The sequence below is a fragment of the Rana temporaria genome, chromosome 3 (genome assembly GCF_905171775.1).
Source record: "Rana temporaria chromosome 3, aRanTem1.1, whole genome shotgun sequence".
NCBI classification, from domain to species: Eukaryota; Metazoa; Chordata; class Amphibia; order Anura; family Ranidae; genus Rana; species Rana temporaria.
The window spans coordinates 63,893,813-63,920,676 of NC_053491.1; the positions used below are offsets into that span (position 1 = coordinate 63,893,813).

A 26,864-nucleotide genomic window follows, 5' to 3' on the forward strand; every position below is an offset into this window, starting at 1 on the left:
ATCTTTAAATGATGACGCTGGACTGGTTGTGGCCCGACATGTTTCGCGCTTACAGATATGCGCTTCTTCAAAGGACCTGTTTAAATCAATGTGCTGCGTATCAGAAAATAAGAATGCTTGGTAAGAGGTGAAATGGCAGCATAAGTCCAATACTAGACAGATGTCACCTTATTGTATGGATACAATGGCTATTCAAAGGAGCCAACAAAGAGTGACCATATAGATGGGCTCAAATGGATGGCCTGGTGTACCCAATACAACGCATATTGTGGAAAAGCTCAGAAACTTTCTGAGGTTAATATGGGATATAAGGATATATTCCCAAGAAACCCTGGTTGATCTAGAGGTAGCATAGGAAATATAATGGTGTATGCTTCCAAGTTAGGAAAAGGCCATAGCATGCCAGAGTAGTCCAAACTGGAAAGCAAACTGTAGACGCGTGGGTATGATGCCTATGCCTCCCGGGAGGCATTTTTGTAATAAATAGTATTTTGTTATTATTTTTTGACTTGAATGTCTTTTGAGTATAACCATGTGTAAACCCTCTACGTCTTAGCCTCTATAATCCCTGTCAACACTGTGCTACCTTATGATCTTGTGCACATCTTTTGGAGAATATTTTTTAACTTGTTTAAAATACATTTTTGTAATAAATAGTATTTTTTTATAAATTTCCCTTTTGTGCTGACTTATATTCTTACCAACATATAATGCCCGTAAAATCCATGACTAGCCCCTAGTCCATTTTCTCTTTACAAAAAATGGCAGACAATTAAAAAAAAAAAAAAAAAAGAAAAACATATATATATCAAAACATATTCAATAAAAAAAATAAAAATATTGAATTTCTTCAAAAATTTAGACCAGAATATATTCTGCTACATGGAAAAAGGGGGGGGGGGTTACATTTTGGACTTTAAATGAGGTGGTTGGTAAACCACCTCCATCCCTGGTTGTATAATAAAGAGAACACAGAACACAGAGCTCCACGTGCTGTCAGGGAGAGAGGCGACCGATCTATGTCCCTTGTACATAGGGACACAGCATCGGTCACCTCCCCCAGTCAGTCCCCTCCCCCACACAGTTAGAATACATTTAACCCCTTCCTCACCCCCTAGTGTTCACCCCTTCACTGCGAGTCACATTCATACAGTAATGGTGCATTTTTATAGCACTGATCGCTGTATAAATGTGAATGGTCCCAAAATTGTGTCAAAAGTGTCCGATACGTCCGCCGCAATATCGCAGGTCTGACAAAAAAGTCGCAGATCACCGCCATTACCAGTAAAAAAAAAATATATAACTTTTGCGCAAACCAATCAATATGCTTATTGCGATTTTTTTTTTTTTAAACAAAAATATGTAGAATACATATCGGCCTAAACCGAGGGAAATTTTTATTTAAAAAAAAAAAAAAATGGGATATTATTATAACAAAAAGTAAAAAATATTGTGTTTTTTTTTCAAAATTTTCTGTCTTTTTATGTTTATAGCGCAAAAAATAAAAATTGCAGAGATGATCAAATACCACCAAAAGGAAGCTCTTTGTGGGAAAAAAAATTATAAAAATATAATTTGGGTACAGTGTTGTATGACCGCGCAATTGTCATTCAATATGCGTCGGCGCTGAAAATTGGTCTGGGCACAAAGTGGGTTTAAGTGCCCAGTAATGAAGTGGTTAAACATTCACTACTGTATGTTAAATATTTATTTTTCCCATCCACGGTGAAGGGTATATTAGTGTGCATCATATCAGTTATGGTTAAGGCCTTCCCAGCCAAAACAAGTTAGTGTAACTTTCTTGTTTTTATGGAGCTGTGTCTGACTTTTTATACATTTTTGAGAGGACCCAGGCTGTGTGCAGTGTTTTGTTTGCTTTGGATGCCAAGGAAAGCTTTGTTTAGGCATTTTCCTAATTCATTTTTGAATATATTTATGTACATATTGGTCTTTTATTTTGAAATTGCGCTGGGTTAAGCCAATGCACATGCACCCCAGTTTGCCTTTCTCCTCTGTGGGTTACCAGAACTGTAATTGTTTTGTTCATACATAAGGTTGACTAAATCTTGTGTTAGTGGGCATGCTTTCAGATGCATTTAGCTTGTATTTGAAATCAGTTTTCGATGCTTCAGAGATCATTCAAAGTACCAAAACGAGTTCTTCTGACCTGTTTATGACCCTCTAAGCTGAATCAAGTCGTTTGAGGCTGCTTTTGCATTGCCTATGACCAGTATATTGGTAAAGCATTTCAGGTGCAAACCGATGACATGTACACGACCCATATTGTGCACACACTGATGCAGCCATAAAACAATACCCAAGGTAAACATTGATTTAAAAAATGTAATGGATTTGTCTTGCACTTGTCTGTTTGTACAGATCTGAAAATAATACTTGTTATTTTTTACACTTTAGAAACTCATTGGTGAAGTCTTTAATATTGTAAGCCAACAGTCTACGGCTCGCCCTGGCTGTATCATTGAGCTTGATGCTATAACAAACAAGGTATGTCAATCTGTACTGGTTTAGTCACTGCAGTAGGGAAATACTGTATGTTTTCTAATAATACCTCCTAGTGCTTTTAAAAATATAAATTTTATGTCCTGTTTTTTGTCTGAGAGTTTTCTGAATAGCAGATTGTTGAAATGAATGAAATAAGAATGGTTCATTTAACGCTTCAGCAACCAATCAGTGTACTATCAACCTCTTAACCAATTTTGGGCCATAGGTACAAGAGATGACCTAAAAACCTTATCTAAAGATGTTGGGCATATCTCTTAGACACCGGGGCTTCCCTGGGTGTATTTGTCGCTCACGCTGGTCCCACTCTGTGTTGACAGAAGCCCTTGTGTGACTGAAGAGTGCGACTACATATTAACTACAGGGGGTTGCTAGCTTGCCACTGCCGCAATTCACAGAATACCTTGTATATTTCTCCACCAAGTATAGTGTTTTCTCTGATTGGGCGAGGTGGAGAAGGCCGAGTGGGTGACGACATGATCTTCACCTTGTCCAATTAAAGAACACCTTGTATTTTTGAAAAGAATGCAAGGTGTTCTGTGAATGGTGGCCATGATGGAGTAATCCCTTTTGGTTACACCATGCAGAGGCAAAGCTGCTCGGCACAGCAGCTGCAAGATCGCTGCTCTCACTGTGGTAGCGCTGACTGCTACTGTGATGTGCAGCTTCCACAGTTCACATATGAGATACAGTGATGAAAATAAGTATTTGAACACCCTGCTATTTTGCAAGTTCTCCCACTTAGAAATCATGGAGGGGTCTGAAATTGTTATCGTAGGTGCATGTCCACTGTGAGAGACATAATCAAAAAAAAAAAAATCCAGAAATCACAATGTATGATTTTTTTAACTATTTATTTGTATGATACAGCTGCAAATAAGTATTTGAACACCTGAGAAAATCAATTTTAATATTTGGTACAGTAGCCTTTGTTTGCAATTACAGAGGTCAAACGTTTCTTGTAGTTTTTCACCAGGTTTGCACACACTGGAGGAGGGATTTTGGCCCACTCCTCCACACAGATCTTCTCTAGATCAGTCAGGTTTCTGGGCTGTCGCTGAGAAACACGGAGTTTGAGCTCCCTCCAAAGATTCTCTATTGGGTTTAGGTCTGGAGACTGGCTAGGCCACGCCAGAACCTTGATATGCTTCTTACAGAGCCACTCCTTGGTTATCCTGGCTGTGTGCTTCGGGTCATTGTCATGTTGGAAGACCCAGCCTCGACCCATCTTCAAAGCTCTAACTGAGGGAAAGAGGTTGTTGCCCAAAATCTCGCAATACATGGCCCCGGTCATCCTCTCCTTAATACAGTGCAGTCGCCCTGTCCCATGTGCAGGAAAACACCCCCAAAGCATGATGCTACCACCCCCATGCTTCACAGTAGGGATGGTGTTCTTGGGATGGTACTCATCATTCTTCTTCCTCCAAACACGGTTAGTGGAATTATGACCAAAAAGTTATATTATGGTCTCATCTGACCACATGACTTTCTCCCATGACTCCTCTGGATCATCCAAATGGTCATTGGCAAACTTAAGACGGGCCTTGACATGTGCTGGTTTAAGCAGGGGAACCTTCCGTGCCATGCATGATTTCAAACCATGACGTCTTAGTGTATTACCAACAGTAACCTTGGAAACGGTGGTCCCAGCTCTTTTCAGGTCATTGACCAGCTCCTCCCGTGTAGTCCTGGGCTGATTTCTCACCTTTCTTAGGATCATTGAGACCCCACAAGGTGAGATTTTGCATGGAGCCCCAGTCCGAGGGAGATTGACAGTCATGTTTAGCTTCTTCCATTTTCTAATGATTGCTCCAACAGTGGACCTTTTTTCACCAAGCTGCTTGGCAATTTCCCCGTAGCCCTTTCCAGCCTTGTGGAGGTGTACAATTTTGTCTCTAGTGTCTTTGGACAGCTCTTTGGTCTTGGCCATGTTAGTAGTTGGATTCTTACTGATTGTATGGGGTGGACAGGTGTCTTTATGCAGCTAATGACCTCAAACAGGTGCATCTAATTTAGGATAATAAATGGAGTGGAGGTGGACATTTTAAAGGCAGACTAACAGGTCTTTGAGGGTCAGAATTCTAGCTGATAGACAGGTGTTCAAATACTTATTTGCAGCTGTATCATACAAATAAATAGTTAAAAAATCATAAATTGTGATTTCTGGATTTTTTTTTTTTTATTATGTCTCTCACAGTGGACATGCACCTACGATGACAATTTCAGACCCCTCCATGATTTCCAAGTGGGAGAACTTGCAAAATAGCAGGGTGTTCAAATACTTATTTTCCTCACTGTATTTCCAAACTGGACCAACGTAACTATGCAATAAAATCATGCCTAGACTTCAGCTTTAAACTATTTAAAACCCTGTTGATCTCGGTTGTTCCTGATTAATTGGCTTATTTTCTTTCTTTAGCAAATCTGTATTCATTTATTTATTGGTTTACTGGGGCTACCAGTGTGTGGAAGGTGATGAGGTTAGGGAAATAGCTTCCCTCCTCTTGATAGTTTTGGGATTATCTTTCAGCCCAGCCAGCTGGTATAGTCAAGTTAGCCCTGGTTCACACCAGTGCAATTTTGAAGTTTGCGCTATTTCAGTGTGACTTCAAAGCAGTGTGATTTCTGTGCAACCTCATTTAACAGATGTCAATGCCAGTCACATTGACATCACACAGAAATAGTGCAGGAACCATTTTCAAAGCAATTTGAAACCGTTCCATTGCAACAAATAGAGTGCGACATGTCATGTAACATTGAACTTGTCGCACTGGTGTGAACCAGGGCTTATGCTTTCAGTTTGTGCTACACAATTTGCTAACTTAAAGCGGGAGTTCACCCATTTAAAAAAAAAAAAAAAATCTCCCCTTAGCTTCCTGCTCGTTCGGTCTAGGGGAATCGGCTATTTATATTAACCACTTCCCGACCCCCGCATGTACATATACGTCCACAATATGGCACGTACAGGCACATGGGCGTATAGGTACGTCCCCGCCTTACCTGGGTTCGGGGGTCCGATCGGGACCCCCACCGGTACATGCGAGGGCCGGGAACGGTGTACGGGAGGTCCGGGAGGAGGGGGCGGCTATTGGTTTCCAGCCGTCCCCTCTCGATCTCCCTCGGCGAATGAGATTCCAGCTGAGCCCTCCCTGCCTGTGTAACTGTAAACACAGGCAGGGAGGAAGTGACGTTTTCTCCCCTCTGGCGGTCTTTTCGTCCGGTTCCAGAGGAGAGAAGACGTCAGTACTGTGAGTTGCACCAACAGCACACTGACACAGCACACATAGGCACATAACCCCCCCCGATCACCCCCCCAGCACCCCCAGATCACCCCCTGTCACAGTGTCACTGATTGCAGTGATCATTTATTTTCTGATCACTGCTTTTAGTGTCAGTGTGACAGAAAAAAGTGTCAGGGCAGTTAGGTTTAGGCCCCTTTAGGTCCAGGGTAGCCCCCTACCCCCCCCCAATAAAGGTTTAACCCCTGATTGCCCCTAAAGTTAACCCTTTCACCCCTATTGCCAGTGTCACTAAGCGATCGGTTTCTGATCGCTGTATTAGTGTCACTGTTGCCGCTAGGCAGTTAGTTTTTTTTGAGGTTCGCCGCCAGGTTTATATAGCGTTAGGTACCCCCATAAATAAAGGTTTTAACCCCTGATTGCCCCTAGAGTTAACCCTTTCACCCCTATTGCCAGTGTCACTAAGCGATCGGTTTCTGATCGCTGTATTAGTGTCACTGTTGCCGCTAGGCAGTTAGTTTTTTTTGAGGTTCGCCGCCAGGTTTATATAGCGTTAGGTACCCCCATAAATAAAGGTTTTAACCCCTGATTGCCCCTAGAGTTAACCCTTTCACCACTGATCACTGTATAAGTGTCACTGGTGACGTGGTTAGCCAGTTAGTTATTTAGTTATTTTAGGTTCGCCACCAGGTTTTTAGAAAGCGTTAGGTACCCCCATATATTACCGAATAAAGGTTTTAACCCCCTGATTGCCCCCTAGTTAACCCTTTCACCAGTGATCACCGTATAAGTGTTACGGTTGACGCTGGTTGGTTAGTTTGCTGTTTATAGCATCAGAGCACCCGCCGTATATAACCCAATAGGTTTAACCCCCTGATCACCCGGCGGGTGATATAAATTTAATTTTAGCGCCAGTCAGGGTCTGCGTCGCCCCAGGCAGCGTTAGGTTAGAGCCAGTACCGCTTACACCCACTCGCTAAGCATACACCCCCCTTAGTGGTATAGGATCTGAACGGATCGATACCTGATCTGATCAGATCTATACTAGCGTACCCAGCAGTTTAGGGTACCCAAAAACGCATTGTTAGCGGAATCAGCCCAGATACCCGCTAGCACCTGCGTTTTCCCCCTCTGCCCTGCCCAACCCACCCAAGTGCAGTATCGATCGATCACTGTCACTTACAAAACACAAGACACATAACTGCAGCGTTCGCAGAGACAGGCCTGATCCCTGCGATCGCTTACAGTTTTTTTTGAAGCGTTTTCTACATTTGCTTTTCTATAGTCAGGTGCTTTTTTTACCTGTGAATCCTTACCATTGTACCACTAAATTTAGAGTCCAAAATGGCAAACCGAAGGTACAATGATAAGCAGGCCTTGGAGTTCATGTGCATGTCAGATAGTGAAGAGAAGGAGGTCACGCATCTGACAGATTCTGGCTCAGAATATGAACCCATTTACGACAGCGGCTCCATGTCAGATAGCTCGCACGACGAAGTTGAGGTCCCTGCTAAGGCCAGGCGTACCCGATCCCATTCTGATGTTGTTGAGCAGCAAGAACCGCAGGACCCTCGTATGGAGCAGAGATCCAGTACTAGCGCCGCTATTCCTTCTGGTGAATTGGCAAGCACCAGCGGCCTAGTACACCCTGGTCGTTTATCCAGCACTGCAGTAACACTTGGTGACGTGGCGAGTCCCATAAGTGCAGTTGAAGCTGGCGATGTGGCAAGCACAAGTAGTGTCCCGCTGCCACCAAGAAGAAGACAGAGACAGGCCCGTCGTGCCCATAGTGCCCTTCCTGTAGAATTTGCCTATCCTGATTGGGTCCCCACCACTTCTACAGCACCTGTACTTCCCCCATTCACTGGCCAACCCGGTATTCAGGTGGATACAGCGAACTTTACGTCACTTGATTTTTATTCGCTGTATTTCACGGAAGATCTCTATAGATCTATTGTGGACCAGACTAATTTATATGCTGGTACTTACATCGCCGCTAACCCCCAGTCTCGCCTTGCCAAACAATGGAAACCTCTCGAGGTTTCCGAATTTAAGACCTTTCTGGGCCTTACCCTCAACATGGGCATACACAAATTTCCGTCATTGCGGATGTATTGGTCCACACATCCCATTGACCATATGTACATTTTCTCTGCTCACATGGCCAGGAGACGATACGAGGCGATCCTGCGGTTCCTGCATTTCAGTGACAATGCACTTTGTCGTCCACGTGGAGACCCTGAATTTGACCAGCTCTACAAAATTCGGCCCCTCGTAAACCATTTCAACGAACGTTTTGCAGCCTTGTTTAATCCCCAGCAGGTTGTATGCGTTGATGAGTCCCTGATTAAATTTGCTGGCCGCTTGTCTTTCAAACAGTACCTTCCCAGCAAGCGTTCCAGATACGGGGTCAAGCTCTATAAGCTCTGTGACAGGGCCACAGGCTACACATGGAGCTTTAGGGTTTACGAGGGAAAAGATAGTCAGGTAGAGCCGGAAGGATGCCCAGATTACATGGGGAGCGCTGGCAAGATTGTTTGGGACTTGGTGTCACCCTTATTCGGAAAGGGGTACCATTTGTATGTGGACAATTTTTACAGCAGCGTGCCACTTTTTAGCCACTTATTTGATCAACAGATTGGAGCATGTGGCACCGTGCGACCTAATCGCCGGGGCTTCCCCCAGCGGCTTGTAGATGCCCGTGTTAGGCCGGGGGCGAGAGCCTGCTGCAGATGTAAAAATTTGCTCGCTGTGAAGTGGCGGGACAATAGGAATGTTTTCGTTCTTACCACCCTTCACGCAGACACGACAGTCCAAATTCGTACGGCGACTGGTGTTGTGGAGAAACCCCTCAGTGTCCACGAATATAACCAAAACATGGGAGGGGTGGACCTCAACGACCAGTTAATGGCGCCGTATCATATTGCCCGTAAGACGAGACGCTGGTACAAAAAAGTGTCTCTACATTTATTTCAATTGGCTCTACTGAATGCTCATGTCGTATACAGAGCTTCAGGACGGAATGAATCCTTCCTTCAATTCCAGAGGGATATCATCACAGAACTCCTGTATCCAGGCGGTATTGTACCTCACCATCTCCTACCAAATGCAGTAAGCCGACTGCATGAGAGGCATTTTTCTTATGTCCTCCCGAGTACCCCTACCCAACGAGCCCCCCAAAGAAAATGTCGTGTCTGTACCAAGCGCGGATTTAGGCGTGACACCCGTTATTTTTGTCCCAAATGTCCTGGCAATCCTGGTCTTTGTATTGGTGAATGTTTTGAACGCTTCCACACACACGTTAATTATTAGTGTAGGGTGAAACATTTCACAGGCTAGGCACACTCACACAGGGTCTCCCAAGATGCCATCGCATTTTGAGAGACCCAAACCTGGAACCGAAAAGTTGAAGTTACAGTTCACAGTTACAAAAAAAAGTGTTAAAAAAAAAAAAAAAAAAAAGTAAAAAATAAAAACACACAAAAAAATATAAAATAAAAAAACCAAAAATAGTTGTCGTTTTATTGTTCTCTCCCTCTCTATTCTCTCTCTATTGTTCTGCTCTTTTTTACTGTATTCTATTCTGCAAAGTTTTATTGTTGTTATGTTTTTTCATGCTTGCTTTTCAGGTATGTAATTTATTTTACTGTTTTCAGGTACGCCATTCAGCTGTTGCGCGGACTTATTTATCTTGACAGCAACAGCGTTTGCTCCCACGATATATAAAGCAGCGACTCCAGTGCTGTAGGAGGTGATTTCACCACCACAGTTAAAAAAAAGAGCATATATGCCGAAGCATGCGGGCAGCAGGGGCGGAGGAGCGATTTTGCTCCTAATGCCGCGTACATACGGTTGACATTCCTACGGAGGCTTTCCCGTGGAAAAGTCTGACCATGTGTACACGGCATAGAAAAGTCCGACCGTGTGTACGCGGCATAGAAAAGTCCGACCGTACGCGGCATAACTTTTTTGCGGGAGGATGCCCCCATGCTTTGGCATATATATATTTTAGGCACAGGTTGCGTTAAAAAATGTTTTATTTTTTACTATGTTTTTTTATAGGTATTTGCTTTGCAGGTATGGTATGATCTTACTGTTATACTGGAATGTTACTTTGTTTTAATGTTAACCATCATTTGCTTAGCAGGTACGCCATTCAGTTGCAGTGCGGATTTATTTAGCGTGACAGCAACAGCGTTTGCTCCCACGATATATAAAGCCGCGACTCCAATGCTGTAGGAGGTGATTTCACCACTACAGTTCAAAAAAGAGCATATATGCCGGAGCATGGGGGCATTAGGGGCGGAGGAGCGATTTTGCTCCTAATGCCGCGTACATACGGTTGACATTCCTACGGAGGCTTTCCTGTGGAAAAGTCTGACCATGTGTACACGGCATAGAAAAGTCCGACCGTGTGTACGCGGCATAGAAAAGTCCGACCGTACGCGGCATAACTTTTTTGCGGGAGGATGCCCCCATGCTTCGGCATATATAAATGGTGCATGTATGCCCATCATTAGAAGTGGGTGGATGAAGGGAGGTATTCTAATGGTGGGCATACCCACCGATCAATCTTTTTTTTGTTCAGCCAACAGACTGCATGAAAAAAAAAAAGATTACAATACATGTCCAACAAGAACCATCAACGTACTGGTATGTTGCAGGACTTTGAATGGTTATACCAGAATGATGCCTGCGGGTTTAGGCATCATCTTGGTATCATTCTTTTCAGCCAGCGGTCGGCTTTCATGTAAAAGCAGTCCTAGCGGCTAATTAGCCTCTAGACTGCTTTTACATTCAGTGGGAGGGAATGTCCCCCCCCCAGATATAAACAGCGCCATTGAGAATATGGGAAAGCATTTTATCACACCGATCTTGGTGTGGTCAGATGCTTTGAGGGCAGAGGAAAGATCTAGGGTCTAATAGACCCCATTTAAAAAAAAAAAGAGTACCTGTCACTAACTATTGCTATCATAAGGGATATTTACATTCCCTGAGATAACAATAAAAATGGTAAAAAAATAAATAAATGGAAGGAACAGTTAACAAATAAAATAAAAAAAGCGAAATAAATATATAAAAAAATAAAAAAAAGCATCCCTGTCCCCCCCTGCTCTTGCGCAAAGACGAACGCAAGCGTCGGTCTGGAGTCATATGTAAACAGCAATTGCACCATGCATGTGAGGTATCACCGCGAAGGGCAGATCGAGGGCAGTCATTTTAGCAGTAGACCTACTCTGTAAATCTAATGTGGTAACCTGTAAAGGCTTTTAAAGGCTTTTAAAAATGTATGTAGTTTGTCGCCACTGCGCGTTTGTGCGCAATTTTAAAGTATGTCGTGTTTGGTATCCATGTACTCGGCCTAAGATCATAATTTTTATTTCATCAATAATTTGGGCAATATAGTGTGTTTTAGTGCTTTAAAATAAAAAAAAGTGTATTTTTTCCCCAAAAAATGCGTTTGAAAAAACGCTGCGCAAATACTGTGTGGAAATTTTTTTTGCAACACCCACCATTTTAATCTGTAGGGCCTTTGCTTTAAAAAAATATATAATGTTTGGGGGTTCAACTTTACTTTCTTGCAAAAAAATAATATGTTTTTATGTAAACAAACAGTGTCAGAAAGGGCTTTTTCTTCAAGTGGTTAGAAGAGTGGGTGATGTGTGACATAAGCTTCTAATTGTTGTGCATAAAATGCCAGGACAATTGAAAACCCCCCCAAATGACCCCATTTTGGAAAGTAGACACCCCAAGCTATTTGCTGAGAGGCATCTTAAGTCCATGGAATATTTTAGATTTTGACCCAAGTTGCGGGAAATATAAATATATATATATATTTTTTTTTGCGCAAAGTTGTCACTAAATGATATATTGCTCAAACATGCCATGGGCATATGTGGAATTACACCCCAAAATGCATTCTGCTGCTTCTCCTGAGTACGGGGATACCACATGTGTGAGACTTTTTGGGAGCCTAGCCGCGTACGGGACCCCAAAAACCAATCACCGCCTTCAGGCTTTCTAAGGGTGTAAATTTTTGATTTCACTCCTCACTACCTATCACAGTTTCGAAGGCCATAAAATGCCAAAATAGCACAAAAAAAACCCAAATGACCCCATTTTGGAAAGAAGACACCCCAAGGAAACTGCTGAGAGGCATGTTGAGTCCATTGATTTTTTTTTTTTTTTGTCCAAAGTGATTGAATAATGAGAAAAAAAAAGAAAAATGTGTCACTAAATGATATATTGCTCACACATGCCATGGTTATATGTGGAGTTGCACCCTAAAATACATTCTGCTGCTTCTCCTGAGTACGGGGATACCACATGTTTGGGACTTTTTGGGAGCCTAGCCGCGTACGGGACCCCGAAAACCAAGCACCGCCTTCAGCATTTCTAAGGGCGCAAATTTTTGATTTCACTCCTCACTACCTATCACAGTTTTGAAGGCCATAAAATGCCAAAATAGCACAAAAAACCCCCAAATGACCCCATTTTGGAAAGTAGACACCCCAAGCTATTTGCTGAGAGGCATGTTGAGTCCATGGAATATTTAATTTTTTTGCCCCAAGTGATTGAATCATGACCAAAAAAAATTAAAATAAAAAAATGTACAAAACATTGTCACTAAATGATATATTTCTCACACATGCCATGGTTATATGTGGAATTGCACCCCAAAATACATTCTGCTACTTCTCCTGAGTACGGGGATACCACATGTGTGGGACTTTTTGGGAGCCTAGCCGCGTATGAGACCCCGAAAACCAAGCACCGCCTTCAAGATTTCTAAGGACATAAATTTTTGATTTCACTCACACAAATCTTGAAGGCAGTGCTTGGTTTTCGGGGCCCCGTACGCGGCTAGGCTCCCAAAAAGTCCCACACATGTGGTATCCCCGTACTCAGGAGAAGCAGCAGAATGTATTTTGGGGTGCAATTCCACATATAACCGTGGCATGTGTGAGAAATATATCATTTAGTGACAACGTTTTGTATTTTTTTTTTTTTGGTCATTATTCAGTGACTTGGGGCAAAAAAATTAAATATTCCATGGACTCAACATGCCTCTCAGCAAATAGCTTGGGGTGTCTACTTTCCAAAATGGGGTCATTTGGGGGGGTTTTGTGCTGTTTTGGCATTTTATTGCCTTCGAAACTGTGATAGGTAGTGAGGAGTGAAATCAAAAATTTATGCCCTTAGAAATCCTGAAGGCGGTGATTGGTTTTCGGGGTCCCGTACGCGGCTAGGCTCCCAAAAAGTCCCACACATGTGGTATCCCCGTACTCAGGAGAAGCAGCAGAATGTATTTTGGGGTGCAATTCCACATATGCCCATGGCATATGTGAGAAATATATCATTTAGTGACAACGTTTTGTAAAAATTTTTTTTTTTGGTCATTATTCAATCACTTGGGGCCATAAAATTAAATATTCCATGGACTCAACATGCCTCTCAGCAAATAGCTTGGGGTGTCTTCTTTCCAAAATGGGGTCATTTGGGGGGGTTGTGTGACATCTTGGCATTTTATGGCCTTCAAAACTGTGATAGGTAGTGATAGGTAGTGAGGAGTGAAATCAAAAATGTATGCCCTTAGAAATCTTGAAGGCGGTGCTTTGTTTTCGGGGCCCCGTATGCGGCTAGGCTCACAAAAAGTCCCACATATGTGGTATCCCCGTACTCGGGAGAAGCAGCAGAATGTATTTTGGGGTGCAATTCCACATATAACTATGGCATGTGTGAGCAATATATCATTTAGTGACAACTTTGTGCAAAAAAAAATCAGTTTGTCATATTCCCGCAACTTGTGTCAAAATATAAAATATTCCATGGACTCGACATGCCTCTCAGCAAATAGCTTAGGGTGTCTACTTTCCAAAATGGGGTCATTTGGTTTTTTTTTTTTGCTATTTTGGCATTTTATGGCCTTCGAAACCTTGATAGGTAGTGAGGAGTGAAATCAAAAATTTGTGCCCTTAGAAATGCTGAAGGCGGTGCTTGGGTTTTGGGGCCCCGTATGCGGCTAGGCTCCCAAAAAGTCCCACACATGTGGTATCCCCGTACTCAGGAGAAGCAGCAGAATGTATTTTGGGGTGCAATTCCACATATAACCATGGCATGTGTGAGAAATATATCATTTAGTGACAACTTTTTGTAAACATTTTTTTTTTTTTTTTTTTTCGTCATTATTCAATCACTTGGGACAAAAAAAAAATATTCAATGGACTCAACATGCCTCTCAGCAGTTTCCTTGGGGTGTCTACTTTCCAAAATGGGGTCATTTGGGGGGGGTTTGTACTGCCCTGCCATTTTAGCACCTCAAGAAATGAGATAGGCAGTCATAAAATAAAAGCTGTGTAAATTCCAGAAAATGTACCCTAGTTTGTAGACGCTATAACTTTTGCGAAAACCAATAAATATACGCTTATTGCGATTTTTTTTACTAAAGACATGTGGCTGAATACATTTTGGCCTAAATGTTTGACTAAAATTTAGTTTATTCGATTTTTTTTACTTTTTGTTATAAGAAAAATCATTTTTTTTCAAAATTTACGGTCTTTTTGCGTTTATATCGCAAAAAATAAAAATCGCAGAGGCGATCAAATACCATCAAAATAAAGCTCTATTTGTGGGAAGAAAAGGACGCAAGTTTCGTTTCGGTACAACATTGCATGACCGCGCAATTACCAGTTAAAGCAGCGCATTGCCAAATTGTAAAAACACCTTGGGTCTTTAGACAGCGTATTGGTCCGGGGCTTAAGTGGTTAAAATATGTGCAGTACTTACCCGTTTTCGAGCTGCATCTTCTTCCGTCGCTTCCGGGTATGGGTCTTCGGGAGCGGGCGTTCCTTCTTGATTGACATTCTTCCGAGAGGCTTCCGACGGTCGCATCCATCGCGTCACTCGTAGCCGAAAGAAGCCGAACGTCGGTGCGGCTCTATACTGCGCCTGCGCACCGACGTTCGGCTTCTTTCGGAAAATCGTGACGCGATGGATGCGACCGTCAGAAGCCTCTCGGAAACCTGTCAATCAAGAAGGAACGCCCATTCCCGAAGCCCATACCCGGAAGCGACGGAGAGGATGCGTCTCGTAAACGGGTAAGTACTGCACATATTTTAAAATAAATAGCCGATTCCCCTAGTAATAACGAGCAGGAATCTAAGGGGGAAAAGTGCCCTCTAAGGGTGAACCCCCGCTTTAAAACATTACTTGTTTTTTTTTTTTTTTTTAATGAGGGAATTGAAAATGCTGCCATCATACTTTCAGGCTGTACATTTATGCCCTGTACACCTGATCGGTTCATCCGTTGAAAACGAACTGATGGATTTTTTCATCAGATATCCGATGAAGCCGACTTTCATCAGTCGTGCCTACACACCATCAGTTAAAAAAACGATCGTGTCAGAACGCGGTGACGTAAAACATGACGACGTGCTGAGAAAAATTAAGTTCAATGCTTCCAAGCATGCGTCGACTTGATTCTGTGCATGCGTGGATTTTTAACCGATGGACGTGCCTACAGACGATCGTTTTTTCCTATCGGTAAGTTAACTATCAGGCCCCGTACACACGACCAGTTTCCTCGGCAGAATTCAGCTTCCGACCGAGTTTCTGGCTGAATTCTGCCGAGAAACCCGGCCTTGTGTACACTTTCGGCCGAGGAAGCCGACGAGGAGCTCGGCGAGGAAATAGAGAACATGTTCTCTATTTCCTCGTTGTTCTATGGGAGCTCTCGCCCCGCCGAGCTCCTCGGCGGCTTCAGTGCTGAACTGGCCGAGGAACTCGATGTGTTTGGCACGTCGAGTTCCTCGGCCGTGTGTACGAGGCCTCATATAATTTTAAAACAAGTTTCTAGTTTTTTTAACTGATGGATAAAAAAACGATGGGGCCCACACACGATCGGTTAGTCTGATGAAAACGGTCTATCAGACTGTTTTCATCAGACAAACCGATCGTGTGTACGCGGCATTACATTTATGTGTATGTTTGTCACACCAGCACATTGGTAATTGTAGATTTGTAGCTCTTTGGCAAAGCAACTGTTATGTATGTCAGCTAAGGTTACACTTAAAAAAAGTGTAGCTCTACTACAGCGACCCAAACATGAATGGGGCTTTTCTGTGACCCCTGACCCCTTTGTGTAAAGTTCTCCATATCCCGACACTGATACATTGTTACTCTAACACCTATGTGTACCTTTTGCTTTTTTAATGTGATGCCTGTAGATGGATTTATTAGTACACTTTCAGTGAGCATGACTGATGCTTCTCTTTGATTTCTTAGTGTGGATCAAGAACACAGCTGCTTCATGTTTTTCAAGAAGACTTCATTTTAGGATACAAGCCACATAAAGCTAATTTGAAAGCAAAGGAAACCGAGGTTTTCTTCCAACCATCTCAAGGTATGAATGCAGCATAACATTGTCAGAGTATCAGGTTTTTCATAAATTTCAGTGGGAAGATAAAAATAAGGCACTGCTATCAGTCATCTATAGGGCTGATGTAATCTCTGATAAGTACAGTATTTTATATTTCTGTCAGATTAATCATTTAAGATAAAAAGCAAAACATTAAAGTATTTTTCTGAAAAAAAAATCCACATTTGCACGAGCCATTTAGCCACCTCAATACCACCGTAATTATATACACTGCCTTGTATTGAGGCTACAACCGTTATCCCGGTACCATATTTTTCTGCTAGCGAATCTGAGTGGTTTTACAGCTGCTGGATAAGTTTTACATGCGGCCGAATGGGGTCCCCCAATCTTTGGTGAGATGCTGTGGAGGTCAGAGGAGAGATATGGAGTCTGACAGATCCCAGATCCCTCCATAAAAAGGCTTTTTGTAGCTTATGTTCATCCCTTGTTGATGGCAATAAAGTTGATTAAAAAAATAAATAAAGGCACAGTGTAAAATAAATTAAAATAAAAACCTGGCAAAAGTCCCAACTGTGTTTGCTAATAAAAACTGGAGTTGAGTTTTTCATTTTTAATGACTTTAGCTGCAGATATAAAGCAATGCTTTTTTTTTTCAATACGTTTTTTTAATTAGATTTTAGTGTTATAACAAAGCTTGGAGAAACATAATATTCTGATATGAGTAACAGAGAAACGCATATACAATGTAAAAGAGTAAATGGTTATATAGCATACAAATGGATATGTATCACAATTAGTTAAAGCAATGCTTTTAACATTTTTGTGGGAACAAGAGAAATAGTCACACAGTTCAGACTCACTGATGAACTAAACTCCACTGGAGCACATTCCAGAGTTAGGGAAACAGTCGCAAGTCACTGTATGTAGACAATTTTTCAGGCTTGGTTAAGTACCTTTTTTCAGAAAATTGCTGAAAAGCAGTATAAAATATTATCTCCTACCTTCGATTCTTAAAAGTTAATGCTAGCTAAAGGTTTTTAATACTAACATTATTTGGTTAAATTGGGAAAACCTTCCTAAACCACACCCCAATTCCCCAAGAATGCAATGGCAAGTTTCCCTCCTAGCAGTCTGTCTCTGCCCATTTCCCATAAACAAAGTAAATGTCTCCCCTCCATTATGGAAAATTCTTTAGGGCAGTAATACACCTACAACTGGCTCTTGTAATTACTCTAGAGACCGAACTATATTATAAAACATGCATGTAATGATGTAAAAAAATAAATATCAATTTAGGAAGTGTGGGCATTTAAATCCTGTGTACAGCTTGTAGGTTTGTATAGCAATATACCTTTGTACTTAGCTATGTTTTTGCTGCACAGCACAAAGTACACCTTTTATTTATATTTGGGTTTTGTCTGTTCATTCTAAAAACAGGCGACTTTATCACACATACTAGTTTACAGACACCCATCTCAGGGCTGCACTGGGGAGTAAAGGTGGTTGATATGGATTTAAAACCACCTTTATCAAGATAAGTCCACAATCCAAAGTGACTTTTTCCGCTCCTTATCTGCTCCAAAGTGTCTCTTATCCGCTCATTATCTCCAAAGTATAAACTTGGAATGTTCCAACAACACAAACATGTATGTTTGTCTGCCAACTTTGAACAAAAGGAGGAGAGAGAAGCGCCAAGCCAGTCCTTTAAACACCTTAGGAATTTATTCAGTATATAAGTATAAAACAATACTAAAAACTTGCGTGAAAATTGTTGGCGCACTTGCAGAGTGCTAGAGCAGGTGGGACCGTTCATGTGCAGTCGCACAGGAGGACCACCGGGAAGTCTCTATTGAGGGATTCACAAGCGCCGTGTGTTAGCCGCAGCTGGAGCCTCTGTAATCCTCGTGGAGATGTCGGCTGTGTGTCTCTGGGTGGGAGTGGTCGAGGGCTGTCAAACTGGGGATCCACCTACACGTTGTCTGGCCAGCCAGAATGCGTTTTGATGGCAGGACCTCGTCGTCTTCATCAGCTGATGAAGAAGGCAAGGCTGTGCCTTTAAAATGCGTTCTGATTGCATGTGGGCGGCTCCCCAGTTTGACAGCCCCGGATCACTCCCACCCAGAGACATACAGCCAAGGCTTACCGAGGCTCCAGCTTCTGCTAACACACAGCACTCGTGGATCCCTCAATAGAGACTTCACGGCAGTCCTCCTGTGCTCCCGTGACACTGCACGTGGAAGCACCCACCTGCTCTAGCTCTCTGCTCTAATAATTTTCACGCAAGTTTATAGTGTTGTTTTATACTTTATATACTGAATAAATTCCTAAGCTGTTTAAAGGATTGGCTTGACACTTCTCTCTCCTCCTTTTGCTTCTCTATTGTTCACAGTGATCGGGTTCCCCAGCCCACGCCTGAAGCAGCCTCGCTCCTTTTACAGCCCCCATTTGGAGACTAATTATTAGGAGTTCATCCCCCAGAACTTTCAATCCATTCACATGGTTGCACCTTCATGTATCAGCATGCAGATGCATGCCTTTTCATTTAAATTTTAAACTTTTTCATCCAATGGTTTAGCGCTGAACATTATACCAATATTGTGTATGTCTTTCTTGTCTGCCCATTTCACTGTCACGTTTAATTCTTGGCCACCTTGAGATACTTGGTGCAGATAGTTTAAGTGAGTTAAAGTATTAAAACATTTCGAACGCTACTAATTTAGAAAACTGACACAATAAACGTTTTGGTGATTAAAAATATAATATTTTTTTTTTGTTTTAACCATGTATATAGAAGAATGTACTTCTTCCTGTTAAGGATCACCTTTTGAGTTCTGTTAGGCTGTGTTCATAAATAAGCATAACAAAATGTATTTATTATTGCTTCTAAACAGGTTACCGTCCACCGCCTTTTTCAGAAAAGTTCTTCCTTGTTGTAATAGAAAAAGATGCACACAACCGTTCAGTCCTAAACATGTGGCATCTTCATTTAAAGTCTGTTCAAGCATGTGTTGGTAAGTACCAGCCTAATGGCCAAGGTGGGTATTTTAGAATTATCTTCCTTGTTGCTGTGTCCTTTCAACACCCATCCTACTATACTGTGGTAAAATATATATAAAAGCTGCAAGAGTCTTCCTTGTAATGGCTACTGTGGATCAATAGACCCGGCAACGTATATTCTGAAATTTGCCACCAGGATCCCAGAGAGATGTAATAAGTAATTGACTGATGCAACTCATTGGACTCTAAACGGAAATATTTGTTCTTGATGGGTTTAACCATTTATACAGTTTATATTTTTGTGTAGGTAGTTATATTCCCCTCCTCATAAGTAACATTTTGGAATAAAAATGCTTGAAAATGTGTATGCTGTTCCAGTAAAATAATGATTTTTAGAAGCTGTTATTTTCTACCCCTGAGCATAAGAAAGTCAGAGAATATATTGGGGGTTATTTACGAAAGGCAAATCCACTTTGCACTACAAGTGCAAAGTGCACTTGAAATTGCACTGAAAGTGCATTGGAAGTGCAGTCGCTGTAAATCTGAGGTGAAGATCTGAAATGAGGGGAAGCTCTGCTGATTTTATCATCCAATCATGTGCAAGCTAAAATGCAGTTTTTTATTTTCCTTGCATGTCTTCTTTGGAGCTACAGCAACTGCACTTCCAAGTGCACTTTCAGTACAATTTTAAGTGCACTTTGCACTTGTAGTACAAAGTGGATTTGCCTTTTGTAAATAACCCCCATAGTGTGATGCGCATTCCTGGCATATGTTAGACGTGCATGCCCAGCATGGGGGGGGGGATCCAGCCAGTCACCTGAGAAACATTGCAGAGTGCGTAATGTGCATAGATTCAGAAATTGATGTGCATCATCTTTAGGCTGACTTCTTTTAAAATACATTATTCTGGACATTGTGCAAAGAAGTACAATTCAATCCTGTATTACATTTTCCCAGTCATCGTCCAGGATGACTTACAGAGAGAGAGAGATAGGCTCCTCCCACCGAGCACAGGAAACGCATGATCCACATTATAAAAGACTGCCCATAGGCCATGGCCTCTCAGTATTATGTATTTCCTCCGACCAGACAAACTTCAGGCAAGTTGTTTATTATTTTGTCTGGCCTATGTGCTAGGTAGCAGGGGCCTTCTAATGGCCAAGTTCCTCTAACAGGGGCAGTTCTTCAGGGGAGCTGGTTGGCTTGGGTCATCCTTTGCCCCTCTGCTAGGGACTCATGGATGAGTAAGAAGGGACCCTCTCTTATCTCCCTGTTTGTATGTACCTTCAGTGTAAGGCCCCTTTTTCACGGGCAGACAGTTCAGGTCCGCCTGTCAGTTTTTTAGGCAGACCTGAACGGACACTCCATGCAGGTCTATGACGAGACAGATGTCATCTGAGACATGTGCGCTGATTCCAGACGAATGGAAACCCTATTTTTCATCCGTCTGGCAGATCAGTTTGGATGGAAACGGACAGGCGGTCTGTTTTCATCTGATCCCCTACTAAAGAGGAGAGTGGGGCTCTGACAGGTCTATCTCTGCATAGTGAGCGGAGACGGACCTGTCACTCGCCGGCTCAGCAGGGATCTTTCCAAGTAAAGCTCTGCTCCATTATCTTCTATGGCTAGGTCCATTATCTTCTATGGCCCATTGTACAGACTTTTAAAAGGATGCAGGAAACATTGGAGGAAATAAACATTGCATACCTGAAAATTTAAGCTTCAATTTCTGATCGTATATTGATATCTTCTACGTGGAGATTTTCCTGGATTTTCGGTTAAGGTTTTTTTTGTTTCTTAATGCACAATTCTTCAATTTATAGATTTCCTAGTAAACACTTTTACATTTTAATTTTCAGCAAAGCCTGTCGAAGCAACCCCATCCCAAAATCTGCTCACCATTCCTGGGCAAACAAATGTAGAGTCCTCTCCAGAGACATCTCCTGGAACCAGCCCCATGACACGCTCCGCTTCAATTGCTAATCTTCAGACTGCCAGCAAACTGATTCTGAGTTCCAAGCTTGTTTATAGCCAGCCACTGGATATACCAAGTGGTGTAGAAGTAATAAGGGCAACGCCCTCGGCAGGTGAGGCTGCATTTATTTTAATTTTTTTATGTGAAACATTAGAGAGTCTTGGTTTTATAAACAAAATATTTGCAATAAGTGGGTTAAAATGTTTTAGTTATTTGTTTTTTTTTGTACTCAAGGTCAGTTCTGTGCTCATTTCCCACTCCACATTCAAAACGCACTGCAGTTGCGATCCGTAGCTCATGTCAATAGTAAGTTAATGACGCCCCAAACGCAGGTCGGAAACACCGGATTGCATGGTACAAAAGTATGCGATGCGATTGCAACGAGTTTCCAAAAGTAGTGCATGCACTACTATTCTGAAGTCATACATATGTAGGTCATTAAAAGTTAAAGTGTATCTAAAAGCAAGGACAAAAAATGTAAATGGTATTACCCAATAGAAAACATTTATTAAAATGCAGCTTACCAGTTCTTTGCATTCATGCATTCATGTTTTTTTTAGGCTTTCTTTCTTTTATTTTCATCTGTTGATCCAGCCAGTAATTCTGTTATTTTTCAAAAGAACACACTGTCTAGCCGATTGTGTCAGTTACAAGGATGAGGCAAACCATTTACCACAGACAGGGGTGCTTTCAATGATCTGTTTTCATTTATGTAAAGCCTTTATCCCAAAAGAAGAAAAAACAGCTGTTTCTGCCTATAAAATTTTAGCTGGAGTTTAGCTTTAATTTGTTAGCGTATACAAATCTGCTAGTACATCTAACATTCTCCCCCCCCCCCCAGACTGGCAATGTGCATGTCCAAATGTGCCCCCTGTGCCCATTCATCCAGAGTGGGAGCACTGGGATAGATGTGTGTTACTGGCCAGATCACCAAATAAAAACAGAGGGAAAAAGCCTGAAAAAATAAAATGAATGCAGTCAACACATTTAATGATTGGTATGTTGCTATATACTGCTATATTTTTGTTTTTGGGTTTAATACATCTTTAATTTCTTAACCATACACTACAGGACGGTGTTCATGAACAAAGGGTTATGCTGCCTCCTTTAAGAGATTGAACACTGGCAAAGCTTTTAGGACAGCCCTGCATGACCCCTCCCACTCCAAGCAAGCCTCAGTTTTTTTTTCTAGTGTTTTTAGACAACCATCTCCTCTCAGCTTTGAGAGAAGCAAATCTTTTTAAACTTTTGTAAAGATCCTTTATTCTTTAGAAAGTTTCTGCAGTTGCAGAGACTCCAGGGCTCATTTTGCAGCTTTTGCGATTGACTGATCCATGGCCTTTACTCGGCACTCTTTTGGGAATAAGAAGTCAAGCTAGCCTGTAATGTGCCCCATGCACTGGACCAACTCCATGGTACCAATAGTTCAGCAAGAGTGCAAGCTGCAGAGAGCATTGCAGGTTCAGGGCCATGGTTCACACTTAGTAGGTCCCCTGCCTCTAAAGAATCCCAAAGGCTTGTGCTCACTACGAAGGAGAGGCCTGGGGGAAAATCATCCTCTATGGAGTGGACTGCTTTTACCTTCTAACCACGCGGTCCTGGTGAGGTGTATGGTGGCCAGGCTATCTCTTATTTCTGCTTTATGGATTGGGGTTTCAAAAGCCACATTGAGTGGGGCTCCCTGGCTTTTATTGGGGAGCCCTGGGGTTAAAGCTGACTGCAACATATACTCCCAGAAGCAGTGGGTGGCACACATCCCCTGGTTTCACTTTTGTCCCGTTTTCTGCTGTACAGGCCAAGCACCCTACTGGATCTGTGCACCAACTTTCAGGGCACACAGAAACAGCTTGCACTTCTCACAAGCTGTGCAGGCTGCACATACCCAGTGATCTGCAGGATGTCGTTGCTAACCCTTCCTGCTCCACAGATGTTGAGTACCCCTAGAGGCTATACTTTGTGCTTGTATGGTAATGGTGGATCATAAGCTCCGAGGTTATCAGTACTGTGGGCTTGGCTGGCTTAAGATCCACCCACAGCATCAGTAGGGCTATAGCATCATTATGGCTTGCAGTGTTTCCTTAAAGGAACCTGATGCCATAAACTCATATCACAGTCAAGAACCGGAGTTGCAGCACTCATCTTAGTCTTGCTTTAACCTCTTCTGACAACTGTACAAGACATATGGCCATCCCCTATGTTTCTGTAAAGGCTCCTTATTTCTTGCCAAAAAAATTGTCTCAAAGAGTGGGTGGGGTTACAGCGGTGTGCACTAGGTATGGCCGAACAATATTTTGTGTCAGTGCCCAATCAGCCGAAGGTAGCCTGCATATTAACCCTTGGTCTATGAGTACTGCTCTGTATCATGTCATGTACTCCAAGCTAAGGAATATACAGGTTAGCCAAAATTCCCCTTTTTGACATTCCAATGTAATCTTACTTGAAAAATCTCTTGCTTGCAAATTTAAGTGCTGCCATTCTGCTGGCAATCTCTTTCCACAACTTCCTGGATTATTTAAATGCTTTGCAGTTTCTCTGCGGTTTTACTTTTGATTTCTAAGCACTATATAGCCCATGGTACTTGTCTAGTGATTTATTTATTGACTCTTGTCTCCGGAAACTCCTCCTCTCAGCACCTCTGTAGTTCAGTTAGAACAGGCTCTGTGAAATGTGTGACATAGCAGTGTCTACCCACAGCTCATAGTGAATGTGTCACAGAATTCAAGTAGATGTGTGGGAATCCTTGCAAACCAAGTTTACCATCCCACCCCTCTTCCTTATGATCCACTGCAGCATAATCCTACTTTCCCAAATATTGAATGGTTGTCAATGGTGTCACCATGTGAGGTACACTCCACGACTAAGGAAGTCTCTGCTCTCATCAGGAAGATTCACCCTCTTTATTTGTTATGTTTACCATTATCACTGAGAGTGACTTTAAAGGAAAATTCAAAATTTTGGGTTTTTACCAGAACAGTAATAGAGGGGAAATCTTCTAATGGGAACACTAGTTCTGGTGACAACCAGTGATTCCCTCACTTTGGAGGGATCTCCTCTCACGTCCTGTTTTTCCAGGGACAGGAAGTGAAAGGAATCCTACCTAAAGGAAAACCAATGGCCAGGAAACCTGACAAGGGTTATTACTTTTGTATTTTTACCCTTCCACAGTTCAAAATGGGGAAAAAAAAAATTGCTTTTAGTCATCCGTTTGAGTAAAAGCGAAGGGTTAAGTGAGGTAAAGAGTCAGGATGTGAAAGAACTTTTCAGCATCAGATCGCTCTTGCTGAAAACAACTTGGTGCTAAAATCGAAGTCCAAAATAACCTTTTAAATGATCTCATATAATACGATTATTTCTCACAATATAAAATAAGAACTAACTACAAGCTTTTTTTCTTTTGTCCTCATAGGTCATCTCAGCTCTTCTTCAATTTACCCAGTGTGCCTTGCACCATACTTAGTAGTTACTACCTGCTCAGATAACAAAGTGCGATTCTGGAAATGCAATGTTCAAACATTTCAAGATTGTGTAAGTAACGAGGAACAGCAAAGCTTTTACTGGAAGGAATGGTCATTGATGAATGAAGGGCGAGAGGAAAGCAGCAGTACCATACCTGTGGCAGGAAAGCCGGTTGCAGTGAGCTGTTCTTATACAGGAAGACTTGCTGTGGCTTACAAGCAGCCTATTCAACATAATGGCTATGTCTCCAAAGAGTTTTCTATGCATGTGTGTCTCTTTGAATGTGAATCCACAGGAGGATCAGAATGGGTCTTGGAACAAACAATTCATCTTGATGATTTGTTAAAAGTTGGCAGCATGCTTGACCCTCATGTGAGCGTTGATAGTAATTTGTTTGTCTATTTTAAATCAGATGTATTTTTAAACACAGACAAACATCTGGTTCCCAACATCAAGCATTTAGTGCATTTGGATTGGGTTTCAAAGGAGGATGGCTCTCATATACTAACAGTCGGAGTTGGTTCTAATATTTTTATGTATGGACGACTTTCGGGTATTGTTACTGATCAGACCAACAGCAAGGATGGCATTGCTGTCATCACTTTACCACTAGGTGGTAGTATAAAACAAGGCATAAAATCCAAATGGGTGCTACTCAGATCAATTGACTTGGTGTCATCTGTAGACGGGACACCTTCATTGCCTGTATCTTTGTCCTGGGTCAGAGATGGAATTTTAGTTGTTGGAATGGATTGTGAAATGCATGTATATGCCCAGTGGAAACACAACCTGAAGTCTAGCAACAGTGAAATTGTGATCTGTGAAGACAATGCAACACAGTCTGAATCAGCCCAAATCTCTAAGAAGACCAGCGTAATTGACGGGGCAGCTATTGTAGATGATGTCTTCGGTAGTCCTACTGTGATTCAAGATGGAGGTCTTTTTGAGGCTGCTCACGTGCTTTCTCCAACCCTTCCACAATATCATCCAACACAACTGCTAGAGCTCATGGACTTGGGAAAAGTTAGAAGAGCAAAAGCCATCCTTTCTCATTTAGTCAAATGCATTGCTGGGGAGGTGGCAATTGTTAAAGATTTAGATGCTGGAGATGAGGGAGCTCCAAAACGCCACCTGTCACGGACAATTAGCGTTAGTGGCAGCACGGCGAAGGACATGATTATCACTGGAAAAGATGGCACACGAGATTACACAGAGATCGACTCCATACCACCATTACCTCTCTATGCTCTGCTTGCTGCAGATAAAGATACTGGATATTCTGCTCCTGGAGAAACCACAAAAATGTCCCAGACCTCAAAGCTTAGTTTTGATAGTAAAGTCGGTGACCAGTATTCTGACTTGTTTCAGGTGCAGAATGTAACAACGGATGACTTCATTGGTTTTGAAACTGAGAAAAGAGAAGGTAAATCCAAAGTGATCAACCTTTCTCAGTATGGCCCTGCTTACTTTGGCCGTGAGCATGCCAGCGTACTCTCAAGCCATCTCATGCACTCTAGTTTACCTGGCCTGACACGATTGGAGCAGATGTTCCTGGTGGCTCTTGCTGATACAGTGGCCATAACCAGCACAGAGCTTGGTGAAAGCAGAGATAACAACTATTCAGGTAATAACCGCATTTCACAGAATAACCACCATAAATAATTCATGAATGGTCTTGTACATTTTTTTTTGTTACCTATATTTTTTGCTAGCTGCTGAATAGATATTAGCGCACTGATTAATTTTATTTATTGCCAATTTCTTTGACAATAATTTATTTTAATCACACAGGTCAAAGATCTCGGGTACAATTTACAGTCCTTCTTTGTCTTTCACTTCATCTTGATTGTTATGAGCAGAGGGAGGCAGATATTTATGATGCTAAATACATTTGTCAAAAGAGCAATATGGGGGCTACCATTACTGACCAACTTTTGAAATACTTGGCCCCTAACTGTTATGCTGTGACCCATTTGCTTAATTACTGTGAATTACTGAACAAGTATGCACATCAGGAAAGAGAGAAGTGAGAGGGCAAATGTTGATGCAAAAGAGTCAGCAGGTAGCCAAGTAATCATCATTACCAGAACAAGTGATCATCAGTGAAAACCTTCTTGTGTCTCTTATTGCAACCTTTCTTTGATCAACACAGCTTTGTCAGACGATCACTGTATAATTGGAAGGAAGTGGATGTTTTGGTTTCCTTCCCCTTTAATATACCCATCGCTGTTAGTAAAGAGCTGACCACAGCTAGTGTACTTGAATGTGCTTATTTATACAGCATGGCACATGACAGTTG

The 26,864-nt window shown here is 42.1% G+C and overlaps 1 protein-coding gene across 9 annotated transcripts in view; it reads left to right on the forward strand.

Annotated features, from left to right (window-relative positions):
- Nucleotides 1-26,864, forward strand: part of DMXL2 (Dmx like 2) — a 250,506-nt gene that overhangs the window by 91,247 nt on the left and 132,395 nt on the right. For all 9 annotated transcript variants that reach the window (XM_040342664.1, XM_040342667.1, XM_040342665.1 and 6 more), the window contains exons 14-18: nucleotides 2,416-2,505; nucleotides 16,044-16,161; nucleotides 19,029-19,148; nucleotides 20,994-21,221; nucleotides 24,516-26,189. In XM_040342664.1, the coding sequence (XP_040198598.1) occupies nucleotides 2,416-2,505; nucleotides 16,044-16,161; nucleotides 19,029-19,148; nucleotides 20,994-21,221; nucleotides 24,516-26,189 (2,230 nt within the window). The remainder of the gene's footprint in view (nucleotides 1-2,415; nucleotides 2,506-16,043; nucleotides 16,162-19,028; nucleotides 19,149-20,993; nucleotides 21,222-24,515; nucleotides 26,190-26,864) is intronic.